Consider the following 22,821-nt stretch of genomic DNA (forward strand, 5'->3'; position numbering starts at 1 on the left):
AAAAGACAAATATTTTTTTTCTCTTTAGAAATTGCTGTTTAGCAGATGCACTGTAAAATCGAATTAGTTCACAGAACTCAAAAAAGCTATGCAAACTCGTTGCCTCAAAAAAATTGAGTAAAGTTTTACTTAAGATGATTAAGCTAGGGCAACTTACCCATTCTGAGTACACTGTACAGCCTCATTAGTTCCCAGAACTCAAAAAATTGAGTAAAGTTTACTTAAGATAATTAAGTTAGGGCAACTTACTTATTTTGAGTACACTGTACAACCTCGTTAGTTCCCTGAACTCAAAAAAACTATGCAAACTCGTTGCCTCAAAAAATTTGAGTAAAGTTTACTTAAGATGACAAAGTTAAGGCAACTTATTCACTTTGAGTACAGAGTAAAAACCTATTTAGTTTCTAGAACTAAAAAAAAACTATGCAAACTTGTTGACTCAAAAAAACTAAGTAAAGCTTACTTAAGATGAATGTTAGGACAACTTATTCATTGCAAGTATGCAGTATTAAGAATAACTTGATATTTCTGACAGGACAATACTAATTGTTTACCTACTGACAAACATTTCAAGTTCAACTAAATGAAAAAACAATTTGTGGTAACCTGAATATGATTAAAAATAATTAACAACAATTTTTGTAATGATGTTAAAATGAGCCCAACTTTTATTTTCAAATGCACAACAGTATAACAGCCAACATACTGGACACTGTTCTCTTGAACAACAAACAATTATATTGCCATCACTGTTATAATCTTACAATGAAACAAAGTCTCAGATTTAATTATTCTGAAAATAAGTTTAGGTCTACCACAAGTTTGTTTTGTACTTACATTACTTATATAATCAAAATAAAATATATTTATTGTTCTGTCACAAGTGCAGTCTCTAATTTAAACAACACATTTGTTTTTCATTCCAACACAGGAGCTGGAATGTTGTAATATTTTAAGGATGGCTTGTTTCCAGTCCAGGCATTACTGCCTGAATGACTGTCATGGATCGAGGTGATCCAAGTGCAGAAGAAAGTCTTTAACTTCCCTTAAGTACAGTGGCAGTGGATGTGGGTTGGAGATGCAATGAACTTGAACCTGCAGGCAACCATCTTCACTGACCACACCATCTGTGACAGAGGACTCATCTCTCCTGGTGTCCTGCAAGCAAACAGTCATATTTTTTGGAACATGAACTTAATTGCTTTCTTAAAATATTTTTTTCTGCATTTGGTATAGAACAGACTCCAATTTAGACAATCTCAGGCCCCCTCCCCACCGGAGAGGTGACATTCAATGTCCCACTTGTCAGTCTGGATAGCCCTGACCACCACCCAACATACAATAATGTCATGAAAGCATCATTTTAAAAAAGGCTATGCAAACATGGTCAATAACTTTCATTCTAATGATGTGCAAAATGATTTGGGCACAAAACAAATTTTGTTGTTAGAAAACTTGCAGACTTCACTATATACAGTGTAGACCCTCTAAACTAAGTTTGGGGGATGTGATCTTTCAAGAAATGCAGACCAAACTGTTGTTGTTTGTTTACTTACACAGCATGTCTTGTAGAATTAACTGGAGTCACCAGCAACAGCATAGTGCAGTCATATCTCAAGTCTAATAACAGAAGAAAACAAGAAGTAAAACAGGCTGATCTAAAGTATGATTAAAGTTCAGCCTGATTAATATAAATGTCACTGACAATTGCTAATATATTGAAAAACCAAAATACTTACCACTGAGTTGATGTCTTTCTGTCCAACAGCAGGAGTGCTGGTCCCGAGTCTCAAAGACAGTAAGAAGCAAGCAGAGGGAGAAAAAACAGAAAATGTTTTAGAAGCTGATTTGATCCTTAATGGCTGTGCAATCATTATAACTTACAACACAGAAGGTCAATGTAGACCCCATACAACCAAATTAGACTAACATATATAGTATTAAAAACACCATCTACTACTGTGTCTGAATGTGTGGTATTGGCACTGTCAGTTTAGGCCTAAAGAGATATGTGTTTACAAAAAAGACCACCTAATTTAAATATAATCATTACATGCTTGTTAAAAGCTAACTTCCAATATATAAAGTTTCTAATAAGCAAAATGACCAGATCTAACATATGTCAGGGTTTATATGTAACATAATGTTTCTTATGATTTAACTGTGGAATTTAACTTAATTCTTTAGAAGGACAAGCTATATTACTTTATTCTCAATTAAAAAGCCAACCTAGACTTTAACCATTTAACAAGCCACTAATCTGCATTATAGCTTTCCAGATTAGTGGCTTTCCAGATTAGTGGCTTGTTTTTAAACACATTTTTTAACAAAACAAATACTATTGTTATTATTATTATTATTTAAAATGTAATTAAACAGAAAAGTCGGTTAAATATAAAAGCAGTTTGCTTATGTTGTTAAAGAAAGGCTAGATTTAACATTAATAGATGCCACAGATCTTCAAAAGCTGCATTAAAAAAACATAGACGTCTCCGAAAACATCGGAGCAGTTTTGCAAATATGTGATGTCTTGATAAATCGAGTAGATATTTGAACTTTACACAGCTACATTCTTGCCTGAAAATATCTTAAAAGTTTATTTTGTGACCCAGAAAAAGTAATATTTAAAAGTTTGTTAGCTGCCCTCCTCCGCCATTGCCGCGTTTGAGTTTTGGACGAAATGCATTCTGGGATATTTAGCTGTACCAAGTACCTTGAAGTCCACACAAGTCACCACCGATACATGCTCGATAAAACCGGAGGAGCAAAAACACATCCCGGAATTTTTCGAGTTCTTGGCTTCATGTGTACTTTGAATTGGAACAGTACTTGGTCTCTGACGTATCACAAGTCCACGAGACCACAAGTACACACAAGTAAGCATACATAGGCTCCGACAACTGCGGCCGACAAATGCGATCCTCCTTTTCCCCAGATTACCATTTCTGGGTCACAAAATAAACTTTTAAGATATTTTCGGGCAAGAATGTAGCTGTGTAATGCTCAAATATCTACTTAATTTATCAAAATATCACATATTTGCAAAAGTGCTTCGACATTTTCGGAGAGCTCTGTTATCCACCAGCGCGATTGCTGACCGGGAGGTCAAGGCTCGATAGAGCTGGCGAGCACAGCTAACTCCTGGCGTATCATTTTCAACCCCCCTGCGGTCTTTTGCTACTCAGGTTAAACATGCTATATATAGTTCGTTAGTTATGGCTATGAATTGAAAATACCCCCCACACCCCACCCCTAATGGCTGCACCTCCCGAAAAATTTTTTCTGGGCTCTTATCTCACTTTTTTATTTCAAACAATCAACAGAAAATTTCACAGACATATTTTTATATAGGGTTTTTAAGGCTGTGGTGTTAATTTTTAAGTAACATGAGCCCAGTGGCAGCAGCAACGCTAGGCTAACACTAACTAGCTAGCAAGATTATAAACCTGGTGCTAAACTAAGAGAAGCCACAAAATCAGTTTGAATGAAAGTAAACATTTACTCACCAAGTCAGCGTATCAGGTAAAGATCCACAGCAATGACAACAATAATATCTTGAGCTGAAGCTTCTCCGGGTTTGCTCAACATATTCCAGAAAAAAATGCTGGCACTGTGGTGGACCACTGGAGGGCTCCACTCACACCCAGTTCTCATGAAGTGTTGTTGCTGTGTTTTGGAGGGAAAAGTATTCAGTTGTGTGGTGATGAGAATAAACGAGGAGTGTTAACCGAGAGCTCTCGTGTCGTCTGTGTTTACCTCCACATTGGTGACCCCTGACTCGAACATGCTGCAGTCCGATGGTGGCACCGACTCTGCCCTGGATGCATCAGCAGCCGCCAGCCCTCTGCCTCCGGCTGCAGCTGCGTTTGCTGTGGCGCTTGAGCTGCCGGACTTTTGGCTTCACGATCCCCCGTCGTGGTTCGTGCACATGGAGGCTCAGTTCGCCCTTCGTGGCATCTCGGCTGACGACATGAAATATCACCATGTGGTGGCCTCTCTCAACCCGCTAGCCACCCGTCGTGCGTTGACTCTCCTCCGGGACCCACCCACCCGAGGGAAGTACGCCGCCCTTAAGGAGCTGCTTCTTCGGCGCTATGCCCTCTCCGACGCAGAGCGAGCCGAGAAGCTCCTCTCCCTCTCAGGCCTGGGTGGCGGTACAGCTCTTGAACTGATGGAGCACATGCTATCCGTTCTCGGACCGGACGACGGGGGATTCCTCTTCGCCCACATCTTCCTCCGACAGCTGCCGGCGGCCGTGAGAGCCGGCCTCGCCAACTCTCCGCTTCTGGGCACGAAGGATTATCGCTCCCTGGCTGAGGAAGCAGATCGTATTCTCTTGGCTACCCGCGCTTTCCACGATCACAACCTAGTTCCAGCCTCGCCGGCGGCGCCTTCGACTTCCCCGCTGACCTGCCCCGACGTATCCGATCCTTCGCTGATGGCAAAGATCGCGGCACAGCGACATCGCGGACGGGACCTCTGTTTCTACCATCAGTGTTTTGGCCCCGGAGCGCGCCGCTGCCTGCTGCCTTGCGCTTTTCCGACCCTGGCAGCGGCCGCGACCGCTGGCGACAAAGAAAAACTGCTCTTCATAGAAGACTCGCGCTCCGGGAGACGTTTCCTGGTCGACTCCGGCTCCCAGAAGAGCCAAACGGGCCTTGTACTGGAGGACAGACCCGTGTGGAATGGCGGGCCTAGCCTGCTTTGTGATGTTTCCACCGGCCGTCCACGCCCTGTAGTTCCCCTTTTGTGGCGTCGCCGCATTTTCGACTCCGTACACGCCCTCTCTCATCCAGGCGTCCGGGCCTCGGTCAAGCTGGTCAGCTCTAGGTTCGTTTGGCCAGGCCTTCGTAAATCGGTGAAAGACTGGGCAGCGGCGTGCATTCCATGCCAACACGCTAAGATCCATAGGCACACACAGGCGCCCCTCGAATCCTTCCGCGTTCCAGGGAGGCGTTTTGATCATGTGCATGTGGATCTGGTTGGTCCTCTGCCGCAGTCACAAGGTTTCACGCACCTTTTGACTGTAGTGGACCGTACAACCCGCTGGCCCGAGGCAGTGCCTCTGGCGTCCACTACAGCAGCAGCAGTGGCCAGGGCATTTTTGTCAACGTGGGTTTCGCGTTTTGGTCCCCCCGCTGACATCACCTCAGACAGGGGCCCCCAGTTCGTTTCCGAGCTTTGGTCTGCCATGGCTGACGGTCTGGGGGTCAAGGTCAAGGTCCACCGAGCCACTGCGTACCACCCGCAGGCCAACGGGATGTGTGAGCGTTTCCACCGGTCGCTTAAGGCCGCATTCCGTGCTTCTCTCACAGATGGCAACTGGGTTGACCGCCTTCCATGGGTTTTACTGGGGTTGCGCTACGCGGTTAAAGAAGACCTTGGGGTTTCCCCGGCTGAACTTGTCCTCGGTCAGCCCCTCCGGGTTCCCGGGGAATTCTTGCCCGAGAGCCCACCCCCGTGCTTCGCTCCCTCTGTGCTGTCTCTCCGTCCCCCAAGAGACTCGTTTTCTCTTCCTGGCCCAGTGCACCATTGTCTGCCCGACACCTTTGTTCCGAGGTCGTTGGACTCTTCGCAGTTTGTTTTCGTCAGGCATGACGCTCATAGGCCTCCGCTGCGTCCACTGTATGATGGCCCCTTTAGGGTTATTCAACCAGGCCGGAAGCATTTCCTTTTGGACTTTGGGGGTCGGCAGGAGGCTGTTTCTATTGACAGACTTAAACCGGCACATGTGCTTCTGGATGATCAGGTGGTGCCGGCTCAGGCCCCCCGCCATGGCCGCCCGCCTTCCACTGGACTGGACAACCCTGCTTCTTCCTCTGGGAGCGCCCCCCACCTGGCGGTACCCGAGCTATCTTCAGCTTTTCCTGACCGCTCATGCCAGCCTGGTCCTCAGGCTTGTTTCCCCTCAGCCAGCTCCCCACCTCCCCGGTTCAGCCGTTCTGGACGTTTGATTAACGATTAAAGCCGGTCGGAGCGGACACGCTCCATTTTGCGTAACTATTTTTAAATCCCTGTAGCACTGCAACCACGTAAGCTAGCGCGATATTTTTTTTTGCATATGAAACCGGAGGAGTTGTACTTACATCTTATGCCATCAGCTTGTCCTAGGTCACAGTTTCCTTCCACATATAGCTTTGCAAAAACTGCATAAAAAGCGCTTGCAGCAACAAAAACATAATATTCCAGAAACATGCTTTGCCGATCCGATCAGCTGTTCGTAACACTTCCTACGTCCATCAGCGTGAACTCTCGCATGTCCGCCATGACCTGCCCGGAACCGGAAGTGACGTCATTTTGCGGAAATGTAGTTTTTTACCACCAGGGCCTCATGAGCCTATACTGGTGTTTTTAAAAGTTATGTTTGACTTTATGACTTTCTGTGTCGTTTCTGGGATGCTTAGGACTCATATTGCACTGCTGGAAATACTTTATTTTGATGCATATGCTGCTTTTTTGCAAATTTGCATTATAATATTTATTTTCGTTTTTCCTGCAGTATATGTAAATTGGTGTATTTCAAAAATAAAACTATGAAGACACTTAAAATAAATTTCCTGTGGTGGGAAACTAGTTTGTGCAACTTTTTTGTATTTACAGTTTTGAGGGATAAGCCTCTTAAATTTCTCTAACTAGAAATATATGTTAAAAAAACAAAAACGATTTTCAAATTTTTTGTAGTTTATTGAACTTTTTTGCAATTTATGTACTTACTATGCACTTAATGCATACATATTATTAAAATTTGGGCTATAATGGTTGTATTGATGTATATCAACTTGAAATGCTCCCAAAAATGGCACTACAGCATGTAAAAATATAATATAAGCTCTGGCGGACTTGATTCTATGGTAGGTCTTAAAGGGTTAAAGCAAGGGTTCTGGACTAGGGGATGACCCTACTGGGTGTTCGGGGGGGGGGGGGCATGTGTGGTGGACCACTGGAGGGCTCCACTCACACCCACTTCTCAGGAAGTGTTGTTGCTGTGTTTTGGAGGGAAAAGTATTCAGTTGTGTGGTGATGAGAATAAACGAGGAGTGTTAATCGAGAGCTCTCGTGTCGTCTGTGCTTACCTCCACAGCACCATGAACATGCGGACTGATCCGTGCTAGGGAGGAGGACGGTAGTGACGCGGCATTTTCAAAACACATCTTTCATCCTTCCACACTGAGAAACAAAATTTCCAGCTTACTTAGTTTTTCTAAGTTAAGACAACTCAAATAAATTGAGTTGATCAGCGTTTTTGCATAAAAAATACTGGTAACTTACTTAAATTGAGTTCTAATAACAAATTGATAAAAATTGAGTTCAGCCTACTTAATATTTTTAATTAAACACAATATTAGATTTTACAGTGTGGAAAAAAATGACATTTTTTTCAATGCTTGGCAGGTGGGGCTGTCTTTCTATTCTTTGCCCAAAAATGAGATTAAAAGCAGTCAGACTCCATCCAATGGAGGTATATTCAAGAAAAAATGTTTAAAGAAACCTCCAAGGTTTTTTGTTTGTTTTTTGTTTTGTTTTTGTTTTTGTGTAAAAATCCTGACTTTAAAGAAACTTTAAGAATACAAAATACATTTGATCACATTTACTAAGTATTATCTGTTAAGATTAACATTTTGACACATTTCAATATTTTGCAAGTAAGCTTTTCTTTGTGTTGCACTAGAGAACACCAAACTGTTGTCAAATAGCTAAATAAACATTTTGTTACAGAAAATTCTAGTTTTTTAAGTCAAGACTCTGGTCTTTACAAGTGCAGAATAGTCATTTGCAAAACAGTGTCATGTTTTAAATGTACTGGTCAGTGTGCAGCCCTTCACAGAAAGGTCCTCTGTGTGGTCCCTACAGACGGGTATACAGGAAAATCTCAGGAGGTCAGCCGTTTCTGAAGTTCTCACACCAACCTGTTAAATTACCCTGTGATTTAGAATTTTAATAATTAATTTGGAAACAGTCTGGAATTTTCCCAAAAATTTATTTTTATGACCGCTAACATAATTAACGCATGAAAAACTCTAAATACTTAAGTTTTCTGTACCTTTAAAATCCCTGTAATTACATTTATTAAACCACCTTTATGTTTACTCAATCCACCTCCGCCAACATCAGCAGCAAAAACGACAACATCAACAGCTTGTACTACTACAACACCAACCACAGCAACAACAAATAAGACAACATCGACACCTTCTGCAACAACAACAACCACAGAAGCAACAACAAATAAGACAACATCGAGACCTTCTGCAACAACAACACCAACTACAGCAACAACAAATAAGACAACATCGAGACCTTCTGCAACAACAACACCAACCACAGCAACAACAAATAAGACAACATCGAGACCTTCTGCAGCAACAACACCAAGCACAGCAACAACAAATAAGACAACATCGAGACCTTCTACAACAACAACAACCACAGGAGCAACAAAAAAAAAGACAACATCGAGACCTTCTGTGTTTATCGCTGTTGCTGCAAAAGCAACAAAACAAAAGACAACATCAAGACTTTCTGTGTTTATCGCTGTTGCTGCAGAAGCAACAAAAAAAAAGACAACATCAAGACCTTCTGTGTTTATCGCTGTTGCTGCAGAAGCAACAAAAAAAAAGACAACATCAAGACTTTCTGTGTTTATCGCTGTTGCTGCAGAAGCAACAATAAAAAAGACAACATCGAGACCTTCTACAACAACAACAACAACAACCACAAAAAACAACAAATAAGACAACATCGAGACCTTCTGCAGCAACAGCGAAAATCACAGAAGCAACAAAAGAAAAGACAACATCGAGACCTTCTGCAGCAACAACAACCACAGAAGCAACAAAAAAAAGACAACATCGAGACCTTCTGCAGCAACAACAACAACCACAGAAGCAACAAAAAAAAGACAACATCGAGACCTTCTGCAGCAACAACAACAACCACAGAAGCAACAAAAAAAAGACAACATCGAGACCTTCTGCAACAACAACACCAACCACAGCAACAACAAATAAGACAACATCGAGACCTTCTGCAACAACACCACCAACCACAGCAACAACAAATAAGACAACATCGATTCCTTCTGCAGCAACAGCGAAAATCACAGAAGCAACAAAAGAAAAGACAACATTGAGACCTTCTGCAGCAACAACACCAACCACAGAAGCAACAAAAAAAAGACAACATCGAGACCTTCTGCAACAACACCACCAACCACAGCAACAACAAATAAGACAACATCGAGACCTTCTGCAGCAACAACACCAAGCACAGCAACAACAAATAATACAACATCAAGACCTACAACAACAACACCAACCACAGAAGCAACAACAAATAAGACAACATCGAGACCTTCTACAACAACAACACCAACCACAGAAGCAACAACAAATAAGACAACATCGAGACCTTCTACAACAACAACCACAGAAGCAACAAAAAAAAAAGACAACATCGAGACCTTCTACAACAACAACAACAACCACAGAAGCAACAAAAAAAAGACAACATCGCGACCTTCTGTGTTTATCGCTGTTACTGCAGAAGCAACAACAAAAAAGACAACATCAAGACTTTCTGTGTTTATCGCTGTTGCTGCAGAAGCAACAAAAAAAGCCAACATCGAGACCTTCTGCAGCAACAGCGAAAATCACAGAAGCAACAAAAGAAAAGACAACATTGAGACCTTCTGCAGCAACAACAACAACCACAAAAGCAACAAAAAAAGACAACATCAAGACTTTCTGCAGCAACAACAACAACCACAGAAGCAACAAAAAAAAAGACAACATCGAGACCTTCTGAAGCAACAACAACAACCACAGAAGCAACAAATAAGACAACATCGAGACCTTCTGCAACAACAACACCAACCACAGCAACAACAAATAAGACAACATCGAGACCTTCTGCAGCAACAGCAACAACCACAAAAGCAACAAAAAAAAGACAACATCAAGACTTTCTGCAGCAACAACAACAACCACAGAAGCAACAAAAAAAGACAACATCGAGACCTTCTGAAGCAACAACAACAACCACAGAAGCAACAAATAAGACAACATCGAGACCTTCTGCAACAACAACACCAACCACAGCAACAAAAAAAAGACAACATCAAGACTTTCTGTGTTTATCGCTGTTGCTGCAGAAGCAACAAAAAAAAAGACAACATCGAGACCTTCTGCAGCAACAGTGAAAATCACAGAAGCAACAAAAAAAAAGACAACATCGATTCCTTCTGCAGCAACAGTGAAAATCACAGAAGCAACAAAAAAAAAGACAACATCGAGACCTTCTGCAGCAACAACAACAACCACAGAAGCAACAAAAAAAGACAACATCAAGACCTTTTGAAGCAACAACAACAACCACAGAAGCAACAAATAAGACAACATCGAGACCTTCTGCAACAACAACACCAACCACAGCAACAACAAATAAGACAACATCGAGACCTTCTGCAACAACAACACCAACCACAGCAACAAAAAAAAAGACAACATCAAGACTTTCTGTGTTTATCGCTGTTGCTGCAGAAGCAACAAAAAAAAAGACAACTTCGAGACCTTCTGCAGCAACAGCAACAACCACAAAAGCAACAAAAAAAAGACAACATCAAGACTTTCTGCAGCAACAACAACAACCACAGAAGCAACAAAAAAAGACAACATCGAGACCTTCTGAAGCAACAACAACCACAGAAGCAACAAATAAGACAACATCGAGACCTTCTGCAACAACAACACCAACCACAGAAGCAACAACAAATAAGACAACATCGAAACCTTCTGCAACAACAACACCAACCACAGCAACAAAAAAAAATACAACATCAAGACTTTCTGTGTTTATCGCTGTTGCTGCAGAAGCAACAAAAAAAAGACAACATCGAGACCTTCTGCAGCAACAACAACAACCACAGAAGCAACAAAAAAAAGACAACATCGAGACCTTCTGCAGCAACAGCAACCACAAAAGCAACAAATAAGACAACATCGAGACCTTCTGCAACAACAACACCAACCACAGCAACAACAAATAAGACAACATCGAGACCTTCTGCAACAACAACACCAACCACAGAAGCAACAAAAAAAAAGACAACATCAAGACTTTCTGTGTTTATCGCTGTTGCTGCAGAAGCAACAAAAAAAAGACAACATTGAGACCTTCTGCAGCAACAACAACAACCACAGAAGCAACAAAAAAAAGACAACATCAAGACTTTCTGTGTTTATCGCTGTTGCTGCAGAAGCAACAAAAAAAAGACAACATCGATTCCTTCTGCAGCAACAACAACAACCACAGAAGCAACAAAAAAAAGACAACATCGAGACTTTCTGCAGCAACAATAACAACCACAGAAGCAACAAAAAAAAGGACAACATCGAGACCTTCTACAACAACAACCACAAAAAAAACCAAATAAGACAACATCGAGACCTTCTGCAACAAAAAAAAGACAACATCGAGACTTTCTGCAACAAAAATAGGACAACATCGAGACCTTCTGCAGCAACAGCAACAACCACAGAAGCAACAAAAAAAAGACAACATCGAGACCTGCAACAACAAAAAAAGACAACATCGACACCTTCTACAACAACAACAACCACAGAAACAACAACAAAAAAGAGACAACATCAAGACCTTTTGCAACAACAGCAACAACCACAGAAGCAACAACAAAAAAACCACAAGTATCAGCAGCAGTTTCAATAACAACTCTATCATCCCCATTGAATTTACAACAGAAGGATGGTAAGTTACGTCAGTGATTAATGATCATTCTGACAACGTATTCAGCTGCAGCTGAATCACCCACCCATCCAGTAAATAGAATTACATAGCATGTATAGCTAATGTCCTGGTAAGGGTAATTATAATAAAAACTTTGAGTCTAACCAACATGTTTTCTCCACTCACTTTACCTCCACTGAGTCTCCCTCTTGAAATAGTGCAATAATGCTTAAATTGTGAGAAAACATATATGGATCTATTGTTGTCCCCACCAATAACTCATAGATGCATGAGCCTGCATTTTTACTTTTGTGAAAAGATATCGCACTACTAGTTAGGATACCCATAATGCTTTGTTCTTCATTATAAAAAAATATTTTCCAGAATTTTGCTAATGAAATTACTTTTATTGGAAAGTCTCTTTAATTTGAAAGACCAGCAGTTTCATACCTTATGCTCTTGGCCATTGCAATGAATGCGAGTTAAAAGCACTTTGTTGCACTTTTTTTTGTTCACACTGCCCCTGGCAGCACCAGAAATCTGCTATGCAAAACTCTATGCTGCACCAATCTATTGTGTTGTCTTTCTTGACTGTTAGAATGTCTCAAAGTTTAAAAACAACAACAACTAAAAATTCTGACTATCATACACTGCTGAAAAAACTTTAGCAATATATGATTTTTTCCTTAAGATCACAAAGGGGAAAATTTTTGTTGGAAATTTATACTGACAAGAACTGAATAATGTGTCAGGAATGAATGGATGCCACACAAAAAATTAACAACTTACAGAGAGCTGAATTCAAAGTAGGCCTGAAAATCAAAGTAAAATATGATACAGCAGTCCATTTTGCTGAAATTTCATTTCAGCACCTCAAAATGGTACTAAGGAGTATACAGTAACATACCTGACAAAGGCAGGTATTGTTTTGCATCAGGAAGAACCCAGGCCCACTGCACCAGTGTAGGTGCCAGTCACAGGGACAACAGCCTATGGAGAGAGCCCCAGACATCCCTCTCCACAGTCACCTCCTCCGTTTTATCCAGGGAACACAGAGGTGTTACCAGGCCACCAAGAGAAATAATCTCTGCAGTGTGTCCTGGGTCTGCCCCGGGGCCTACTTCCAGTGGGACATGCCTGGAATACCTCACCCAGGAGGCACCCAGGAGGCATCCTAATCAGATACCCAAACCATCTCTACTGGCTCCTTTCGACATGGAGGAATAGTGGCTCTACACTGAGTGGCCAGCCACCCTCCAGAGAAAGGCCATTTCTGCCACTTGTATCTGCAGTTTAGTTCTTACGGTCACTACCCAGAGCTCGTGACTGGAGGTGAGGGTGGGAACGTAGATTGGCGGGTAAATTGACAGCTTCGTTTTTGTGCTCAGCTCTCTGTTGTCTCTCACCATGACAGACTGGTACAGCGTCTGCATCACTGTGGACACCACCCCAATGCGTTTGTCAATCTCTCAGTTTCCTCTCCACTCACTTGTGAACAAGACCCTAAAACCTGCTCTCATTGGTGAAAAATACAGGGTGCCAGTGGTGAACCTGCCAGTTCTGGTATAATATGGCAAATTCAGGCCCTCAGACCATGAAGTCTGTTTCTGATTGTTTGGTCAGAGACATTCACACCAGTGGCCTGCTCGAGATCATTTTGTAGCCTGGCAGTGATCATCTTGTTCCTCCTTGCACAAAGGAGTAGATACCGGTCACACTGATTGGTTAAGGACCTTCCAAAATCCTGTCAAGCTCTCTCAGAGTGACTACCTGTCCTAGAATCTCCTCTATGCTCTTGAAACTGTGCTGGTAGAGACAGTAAACCTTCTGGACTATCTGTGTGACCTCTGTAGGGTTCAGGCATCCCATCACGCTACCAGTAATGACACTGGTCCTAGCCAAATGCAAAACTAGCGAAAAACAGTCAGAAAAGATAAGGAGGGAAAAATGTCAGTATCTTCCAGCTGTAAAACCATTCCATTTTGGGGGTTGTCTCATTGTTGCCCCTCTAGTGCATTGTTGATTTCATTAACTCCAAAGCAGCTGAAAATGACTAACAACCTCCTCTGCTACTTTCCTGACCACAACAATGTCCCACAAGTTTAACTGTCTTGATGCTGTACTCAGACTAAAAAGGGTTTTTTGCTATTGTACTTATACAGTCTTTCCTTTCTTCCACAGATCAATTCAAGGGCACAAGTAAGTTTTTTTAAAAAATACTTTTGATACTGAAATAAACAAAGAATGTAGCTTATAGTTATACTATATTACTAGTATAGTTTTTCCTGACTTTTTGTTTGTTTTTGCTCTGATGTAATGTGTTCAATTGCATTGTTCTCATACAGTCTTTCCTTTCTTCCATAGATTCCGAAAAAGTGAGAAGTAAGCTTGTTTTATTCATAAACTTTTTTCTTACTTCAGTAAAATGTATATGGACAATTTTGTTGTAGTACCAAACATGCTTTAATGAAACTGGTGAATTCAAAAAGGGCCCAAGCCATGCCCCAATGTTTGAAAAAAAAAATTCAAATTCTTAAACTAAAAATAAGTTTTTAAATAATAAAACTAATTACAGAATTTTGCACTTGATGCATGCTCAATCATCCAGGTAAGTAAATCACCAAAAGTTTATTCTGTTCATCTGGACGTAGCGTCCTGCCTAAGCGAAAACCTGTAGTGATCTCGTACATGTCAGGAGTATCGGAGCAGTTTTCTAAACACCGGGTCTCTGTGGCTTTTAAACCCCAAAATATGCTGCGCCAAAAATTGGTCCACCCCAAGGATCGGGTCCCCCGACACAAACAGAGTAACATAGTGTACGCTGTTAAGTGCCAGGAGGATTGCCAGGATTTATACATCTGGGAAACCAAACAACCTCTGGCAAAGCGGATGGCACAACACAGAAGAGCTACCTCGTCAGGCCAGGACTCTGCAGTCTATTTACACCTACAGGCCAGTGGACACTCTTTCAATAATGAGGATGTACACATCCTGGACAAGGAGGAACGCTGATTTGAGCGCGGAGTCAAGGAGGCCATTTACGTGAAAAGGGAAAGACCATCTCTGAATCAAGGAGGGGGCCTAAGGGTACATCTTTCACCATCTTACAATGTTGTGATTGCAGCCATTCCCCAACTCTCTGTGAATGGTACTCATGGCCATTGATCAGTCGTTGTTGATCAATGGTCATGAGAATTTGCATAATTAAGATTAAGGAACTGACCTCCCAGCCCATTGTTCCTTCACTGGGCTGGTTTCAGTCATTATGCAAATGTACTGTTTATAAGATTGGGGAAACCTGCAGTCAGCTGAGACTGAAGAAGTCACTTGGATAAGTGACGAAACGTTTCTCCCACAAACGCTACGTCCAGATGAACAGAATCAACTTTTGGACATTTTGCACCATATTTTAAAGCTTTAAAAAAGCACAACTGTACAGTGTGTACTATATCTATTAAATATAGATATAGTATAGTTAAATATAAAAAGTTTTCTGGGCCCTTTTTGGAGCCTTTTCTGTTAGAGCACAAGTTTCTTAATAGCCCAACAATTTGTATTCATGCATAAATATGTGTTATCAAGGGACTGTTATTTTGAACATAATAGATATTCAATCTCTTCTTAAACAGACTTACAGATTATAATAGGTGTCCTTATCTTCACCAACTTCCTTTGGGCGGTGGCTTTTTACATGTACACGCAGAGACTTCAAAGGAGTAACGAGGTGAGTGGGAACTCAGATGTAATTGTTGCTTAAAGCAGTGATGTAAGGAAGTTCAACTACACATTTAATCCATATTTAATATAGAAAGGTAGTGCAGTTTCAACAGTATTCTCTCAGTTTTTCTAAATCATAAACAAATGTTGCTGTAGTACATGAAAGAAATCTTCCAGCATGGATAAATAAATGTGTAAAATTACAGAAAAAAGGAGAGTAATTCCCATAAATTCACAAAAAATTCCTGTTTTTCAAATAACCTGTCTTCCTTTGTGGAATTGAAATTTACAGTAATACTGAAAAGGAGGAAATTTGATGTTTTTTTTAATGGTTGTTATTTAATTACTTTGTTTTGTGTATTATGATAGCAAGGTCTTTATCAGTATAAAAAACTGTGAAAAGCTATGACAATACAGTGAAACGTCAGAAATCTGAAACTTCTCCATGTGTGTGATACCTGTGGCTTAAAGAATACAAGGGTATAGCAGCATGTACCCAGACATATTGTTAATCATCAGAATCAGAAGATCAATTCCTGTATAATTTCTGTGAGAACATGAGTATGACAGAGTATGTGTTAAACTTTAAGTAATAGCACAAATTTGTCACTTTGATGAGGAAATTAACTTTGACTTTGGCTTTTGTCTCATTTTTTGATTCTGATTCCAAAGAACAGAAGAAGAGACAATGACAGTGGTACAGATATTTTTGTAGACTGTGGATGCTAACTCACTGTGACTGAAGCTCGGAGAATTAGGATCCAATTAAAGTTGCAGTTATTTGATAGCATGAAGTGAGAGGGGTGGGCTCATGCATGTCTCCTCTATTATAAGGGGGGGGGGGGATCTGAATATCACATCATATACCTGTGCTAGATGGAATGAAGTTTAAACTAGATTTTGAATGACAAATGCAGATAATGGGAACAAAAGGTGCAAAAAAACTCAGATTTCAGTGACAAACCTTCCAACCACAGTGTAACAGCTCGTGTTTACTTAGGACATTGTCTCTTTTTTAATATAATTCTTAATATACTTTGAAATGTTTTCAACTCAGCTATTTGTGACTGATTCTTAATTCTTTATTATAGTCTTACTTGCTAATGAATTTCAGTGATAAGAACAACAGAAGTGATTTGTCTATTTCTTAACATTTGTGGAGAGTCCATTTTGTGTCAAACTCTGGTCAGAGTGTTTGTACTTTAACAGTATTATTTTCTTCTCTTTTTAGCGTAACACATTTCACAGCGACATTGGAGAGGGTTCCATTTTATTAATGGTAATTTTTACTGTACTACTACTTTCGTAAATGGTGCCTTTAAAAGACTTAATGTTTCACACATGTGGTTTCCTTGACTGATTTAATAATAAGCTTGCTTTTTTGCCAGAAGGCATCAAGTTGTAGCTACTAAAATGTTCTTTTCCAACAGCTCTAGAAAAAAAAAAATCCAGGTCTGTTTATGTGCTCGATACTGGACTTCTCACTGCTGGGAAGAAACGCACTGTTCACTGGGTTACGTTTCTTTTGCGAGGAGCTGAAAAGAAAAGTGATAAAAGTTAAACAAAAGTAGCATTTTCTTTTCTTTTTTTTTGTGGCTAACAATTTTATGTTGAAAAGTAATCTACATGTTTTTGCATTGTGAAATTCAGTAATACACCATTCAGAAATGATCACTAGCTGACTTTTGCAAGTTTTTTACTAGTGTCTATTCAAATATGGGACAGTTTTTAAAAAAATATATTTTTAACTTGTCAGCACGCAGACATTTTTTTAATATACCTGTCCCAAATTACAGATCCTGGTTTATTTTGATGGTAAGAAAGGCCACTGAAAATGTCAGTATGTAGTATGTAAATATGTGTGATATTTAAAGCTAAAATTCTACAGAATTTGAGACGAATGACTCTCTACCAGTTCAGCCAAGAAGAGGGTTCAAATATCCAGCCATAAGACGGTTCTTGGCTATGAAAAGCACCTGGTTGATATGCAAAGGGCTAAAGGACATTTACATTAATATTAATAGGGTTGGGTTGATCTATATGTTGGAGCATGCATGTATAATTCTGACACGGTGCAGATTAGAGAAAATCCAAAATTCAAACTTTTGCACCAAATTCTTGTTTTCGTAAAGTTATAAAAGATGTATGCTTTTATAACAGTCCCAAGAAATCATTAAAAGCCCCAAATTTCCACAACGATGCAAAAAAAGATTTAGGCCACATGACTTTCAACACAGACATTTTGTTTGACGCATGGATTTTAAATGTACTTTCACTTACTGACTACCTCTATTTCTATTGTATTGTCTGATACATGGAGGTCTAAGCAACAAAACTACTTAGGTTTTGGAAAAGATCACAGTTCAAATACACAGCCCAGGATGTAAAGCCAGCTTTACAACGCTTCATTTGAAAACTTACCCAAAGATATGGACTACTCAGCTATAACTTTGGGACTGATAAGAGCTTATTACAGCCATTCATTCTGCCACAGAGACCCTGGGCATTTTCTCCAACAGGCTGTAAACATGCTCAAGGGACCTGATTAGAGCAACTGCAGATTAGGGACTGCAACAGTGGCTTGATTTTTCAGCTGTCTGGTTTAGATCTGTTCTAACCCAGCTTAGCCGTCACCCCCCTTGTCCATCGACAAGTGTCCAGTCTCAGTTTGTTTGTTTCACGAGTCAAGCAAACACTTGACTTGGTAATGCACAGACTAAACACTTCTCTCTTTCTCTTTATCATACAGACACCTGAAAGTTCCATCATCATAAATTCACCTGAAACCACCATAATTGAAAGCCCTTGCCCACACAGAACACATCTTTAGAAGTTCTGGACTGATGAGAAAATCTTTTCTAAATTTGGCCATCGCAGAATCTGGGTACGGGGATCTGCTCTACACAGCTTGTTAACACTCCAGATGAAGTAAAGGTGGTCTGTGAATGCTTCTGAGCCCAAAGGAGGATAAACTTGTGAAGAATGTGAAGAAGAGTGAGACCGAACAAGCCGCAGCATGCCTATTCATGTAACTGCTCTGCAGTCACAAATCAAGAAGGTTTTGTGGATTACCCCAGCACCACGTCCAAGCAATAAACTTTCCGCCTCATGTAAAATGTTTTACTGCTGTGCTGGTTTTAAGTGACCAAGGTCTTGCCAGAAGAACTACACCGGGCTAGTTACATTAAGAATGTTGTTGCTGATGAGGGAGTCTGTTTTAACACAGGCAATAAAGAGTTGGGTCTTTTTGGTCATATTAAGAATAATTTGAGACACAAAAACACAGATTACCCATGTGGTCTGTGAACGTATAAAGTGTGTTAAAGTGTTGTAGAAGTGTGCAGAAAACTATATTTGGTGTGACTGCAAAAAAAAGTTGTAATGTTTATATAGCTGATGGAGTAATTCTCTTTGTTTATGTGTACATATTTGGAAAAAAGTTCGGTAGCTAGTTTTCTTTTCCATGTATATATTAAGTATATTGTGATAAAGTTTCAAGGGAAAAGCTAAAGGTGCCTAAAAATAATTGAAATATTATTTTCTTTTTAATTGCATAATGCACATTTAGCTAAGCCACCGTAAGAGAATTGATCTTTTTACCTTTTCTAAATTAAAGCCAGCTGTGCTAGCTTTACCCCTAAAATGTGATCTTATCTGTGAACAGTTGTTCTAGAGAAGTTCTCACCATAGAATCTTCACACATGCATTTCTACTGTGTTTATGTTTCATGGAAGCATAAATAGAAAATTCCCTACCACAATGCATTTATTATATTCACAAATCACCGCAAAAACAAACAGATGTGAAAAGAACTGTCTCCTCTGCCCTTTTTCATTTTCATAGTGTCACGTTATTTCACTTGCACATTTATGTAAGTAACCCAAAATAATATCTTGACTGTCCCTCACATATGGAAGAATGTAGACATGGTTCTGTGTTTTGAGTGTTTGCCTTTTGATGGATTTGTGGAATACATTTTAGTTTTTGTATATGTATAAATTAATTTTTTATATATTTTTTTTAAGCCAACCAGTTTATTTATTGTGTTTGTGACAGACTGAGTGGGAGTATTTTTTTTGAATGTGTAGATGTGAGTTTAGACAAGCATCTATGATTGCCGTACATACTCCTTGGTGTGGAACAAAAATGACTGAAAAGAGGAAAAGGAAAAAATGTAAGGGGATAATAACGTCATTGGTTGGCACAACTGGCACAACGGACCTGGTGAACATATCTGAGCACAGGAGCCGCAAACTGACGGTCCAAACTGATGCTAAGTAGGCCAGACTTTTAAAGTTTATAAAACGCTATATTTAAAACCAACAAATAAATAAGAAAGAAATAAAAGTGAAAAACACTTCTTTAAATGAAGACAGTCACATTAAAAGAATCATCTACACAGTTTTACCATCTGCATGTCACATTTTCACTGACTGTACTAGACTGGTTTTGTCTGTTTCGCACCAGTGCCTTTGAAGGTGAAGTGTATTGGTGTATTTATCACTATATATCTATCTGTCTATCGATATATATGTATCTATCTATCATCTATCTATATATGTATATGTATCTCTCTCTCTCTCTCTCTCTCTCTCTATATATATATATATATATATATATATATATCTTTGTTGTCTGACATACATTATAATACCAGCATTGGACACTGGGAGGACCTGCTTGTGGAAGGAAGATATTGTGGCAATATTTCATGTCGTTAACAGGAGCCTGAGCAGCTAAGCTAATGGTGACCTCTGCTTGTCTACTTCAGTCCTTTTTTTGGTATTGTCTGTATTTTGTATAATGTGAAAAAATATATAAATTTGCCAGGTAAAAAACACTGTGTTGAATTGCTGAGTTAAATAATCAGTGTGTTCTCATGGTATTTGTGGAAGAATGCTTCAGCGAGACGTTAATATAAATTAACCTACAACGTATCACTATCCCTTGCACTTGCATTTTTCTTTCCAGATCTTCATTTCACAGATGTCTTTTTGGTGCCTGGTTTTTGCAAATAAAGGACCTTTTCGGCTTTAAAAACTTTGCTTTTGTATTGTACTTCTGAGTCCTCTCAACACAGGTCTGACATGTCCAAAGCATTATGTGGCAAATAAACTTATCAAAATAAAGACTAAAAAGAAATCGGCCTTCTAACAAAGACACTCCATGTCACATGCATTAAATGACAGGAAATTTGGTCTTGCTTTGTTTGTTGTTAATGGTGTTCCATTGTGTGTGTGTGTGTCTGTGTGTGTGTTTTCTTTTGCAATCCAGATATCATGTTAATAAATGAAATGAAGCTGTTGCCAATCAGACACTTTCCAAATGGTGGATCTCAATCTGACACTACTTTTCTGTGTTCATGATTTCACTGATTAGCACTTCAGTCTCATCAGTGTTGGGTGTAATCAAATAATTTTTTTTAGTAATGCAATAAAGTAACACCTTACTGTACTAGATTCAGTAATAACATTACACTTATGTTACTTGTTACAAAGGCTCTTCAGTTTTCTGAATGCCGGGCGTATATAAAAAGAAAAAACTAAAACAAACAGCTCCTTTTAGTTTGTGTGGACGACAATTGTGGATTGGTGCAGTGATACAGCTTTTCAGCAGTGGCAATATGGACATTACTGTTATTTTTATTGCACAAAACGGCAACAGCACGATGGTACAGTGAAAAATGTCCAGGCAGAAACAACCACATTATACTGCTAACACAACCTTGACCCCTTGCAAAGGATCTGCAGAGATCGCAGGCTAACACAAAGTTAGAGAAGAAGCCAGAGTGATGATAAAACTCAATGAATGTTAACTCCAGCCCCACAGCCAGACCCTGAACTTCAGCAGGTAACAAAGGCAGTGATGAGCAGTCACAGTGCTTCCTCTCTTTCCTCCTGCTCGTGTTTCTAAAATAGAATCACTGAGCTGGTTTTCAACTTTGCGTTGTGCTGTCAGGCAGAAAACTTTCTCTCTAAGCCAGAAAGGAATGAAGAGGAGCATAAACATGTCAAGAAAGCTCTCAAAACTTGATTATCCCAACTGAACCTTCATCAAATAAAGGAGGATGCACAGAAAGAAGGTCAGACAGCAACTAGGAAGAAGCAGAATAACAGCAACATTGGCATTCCTTATGTAGCAGGTTTGTCTGAGAAACTTGGGAGTACTTTTTCCCAAGGACGGGATCACAGTGCACTTCAAACCCAGCCACAGCTGCAGACAAAAAGTGGTTCACCGCAAAGGACAAAACTCAGGAAAGTAAAGTATTCTGTGCAGTGCAGCGAGGAGTGAAAGGATTCATAGATCAATATTAAATGGCTTAATAAACAAGCAAATTCTGTTGCTAGAACATTACGTGTAAAACCATCCACCTGCAGGTATCATAGAGTGTGTTTGTCAGAGCTGAAAAAGTTATTTCTTGATTCAGCAGATCTGACAGTAATCGTGTCCTGTGTGTAGCGAGCGAAACTGAACTCAGCTTTCCAAAAATGCGGCTAATCATAATTCATATTAATTTGTGATTTAAGAAGGTGAATGTTAGCCAACTATCGGCGCTTCAGAAAGGTGTGATGAAGAAAGAGATGCCTAAGAAGTACAGGTGTCATGAAACAGCTGTGTGCAGGCAGGAAAACGACCTAAACACAAACTCACTGAGACGAAACGTGAACTAAAAAAATTACAACTTTATTTGCTGGATGAAAGGTGATACAAAACTAAACTAATAATAATACACTCGTGGAAACAGCCATGAGGGAATTTCGAACATAAATACACAGAAGGATCGTGAGGGAACTGAGAAGACATGGAGAGCACAGCTGACACAAATAGCCATAATGAGATAGAGGAATAGCAAACACAACATGACACATGGGAGACTATCAGAGTAAAACAGGAAACATGATAAGGGAGGAGAGGCAGCCGAGATGGAGCGTGGAAACATGAGGGGGGGAGAGAGAGCAGACATGATCGGCTGGGGAAACATGAAGGAATAAAACACAAAGAGGGAAACAAAACACAAGGACTCACAACACTGTATAAACACAGACACCCAGGGGAGGACACAGAGGCGCAAAGATACAAGTAGAAATCTACTAAACAATATTGAACAGAACAATTCAGGTATTATAGAATAATCGTTAACATAACCAAATAGACTAAACAAAATACAAAAATGACCAAAACACAGGAAACTCAAATTGCTGGGTCAAAATGACCCAGGACCACGACAACAGCAAGCTGGCCATACTTGAGGCCTTGGAAACTGCCAAACAAATATTATAGCTTTGGCCAGCTGCTTAAAGAGGCTAGAAAATTTTTGTTGGGGGGGGCCAGGTAGGGGCACAGATTTGGAGAAGGGTGGCA

At 40.1% G+C, this 22,821-nt stretch overlaps 1 protein-coding gene across 1 annotated transcript in view; it reads left to right on the top strand.

Moving 5' to 3' along the window:
* The window catches only part of LOC135932781 (uncharacterized), a 30,063-nt gene extending 11,209 nt beyond the window's left edge, over nucleotides 1–18,854 (top strand). Inside the window, exons 9-12 of the mRNA XM_065470423.1 lie at nucleotides 13,924–13,941; nucleotides 14,107–14,124; nucleotides 15,372–15,466; nucleotides 18,209–18,854. Coding sequence (XP_065326495.1) covers nucleotides 13,924–13,941; nucleotides 14,107–14,124; nucleotides 15,372–15,466; nucleotides 18,209–18,289 — 212 coding nt within the window. The 3' untranslated portion in view covers nucleotides 18,290–18,854. The remainder of the gene's footprint in view (nucleotides 1–13,923; nucleotides 13,942–14,106; nucleotides 14,125–15,371; nucleotides 15,467–18,208) is intronic.
* Nucleotides 18,855–22,821: the final 3,967 nt, after the last annotated feature.

Source organism: Pelmatolapia mariae, linkage group LG4, assembly GCF_036321145.2.
Source record: "Pelmatolapia mariae isolate MD_Pm_ZW linkage group LG4, Pm_UMD_F_2, whole genome shotgun sequence".
NCBI classification, from domain to species: domain Eukaryota; kingdom Metazoa; phylum Chordata; class Actinopteri; order Cichliformes; family Cichlidae; genus Pelmatolapia; species Pelmatolapia mariae.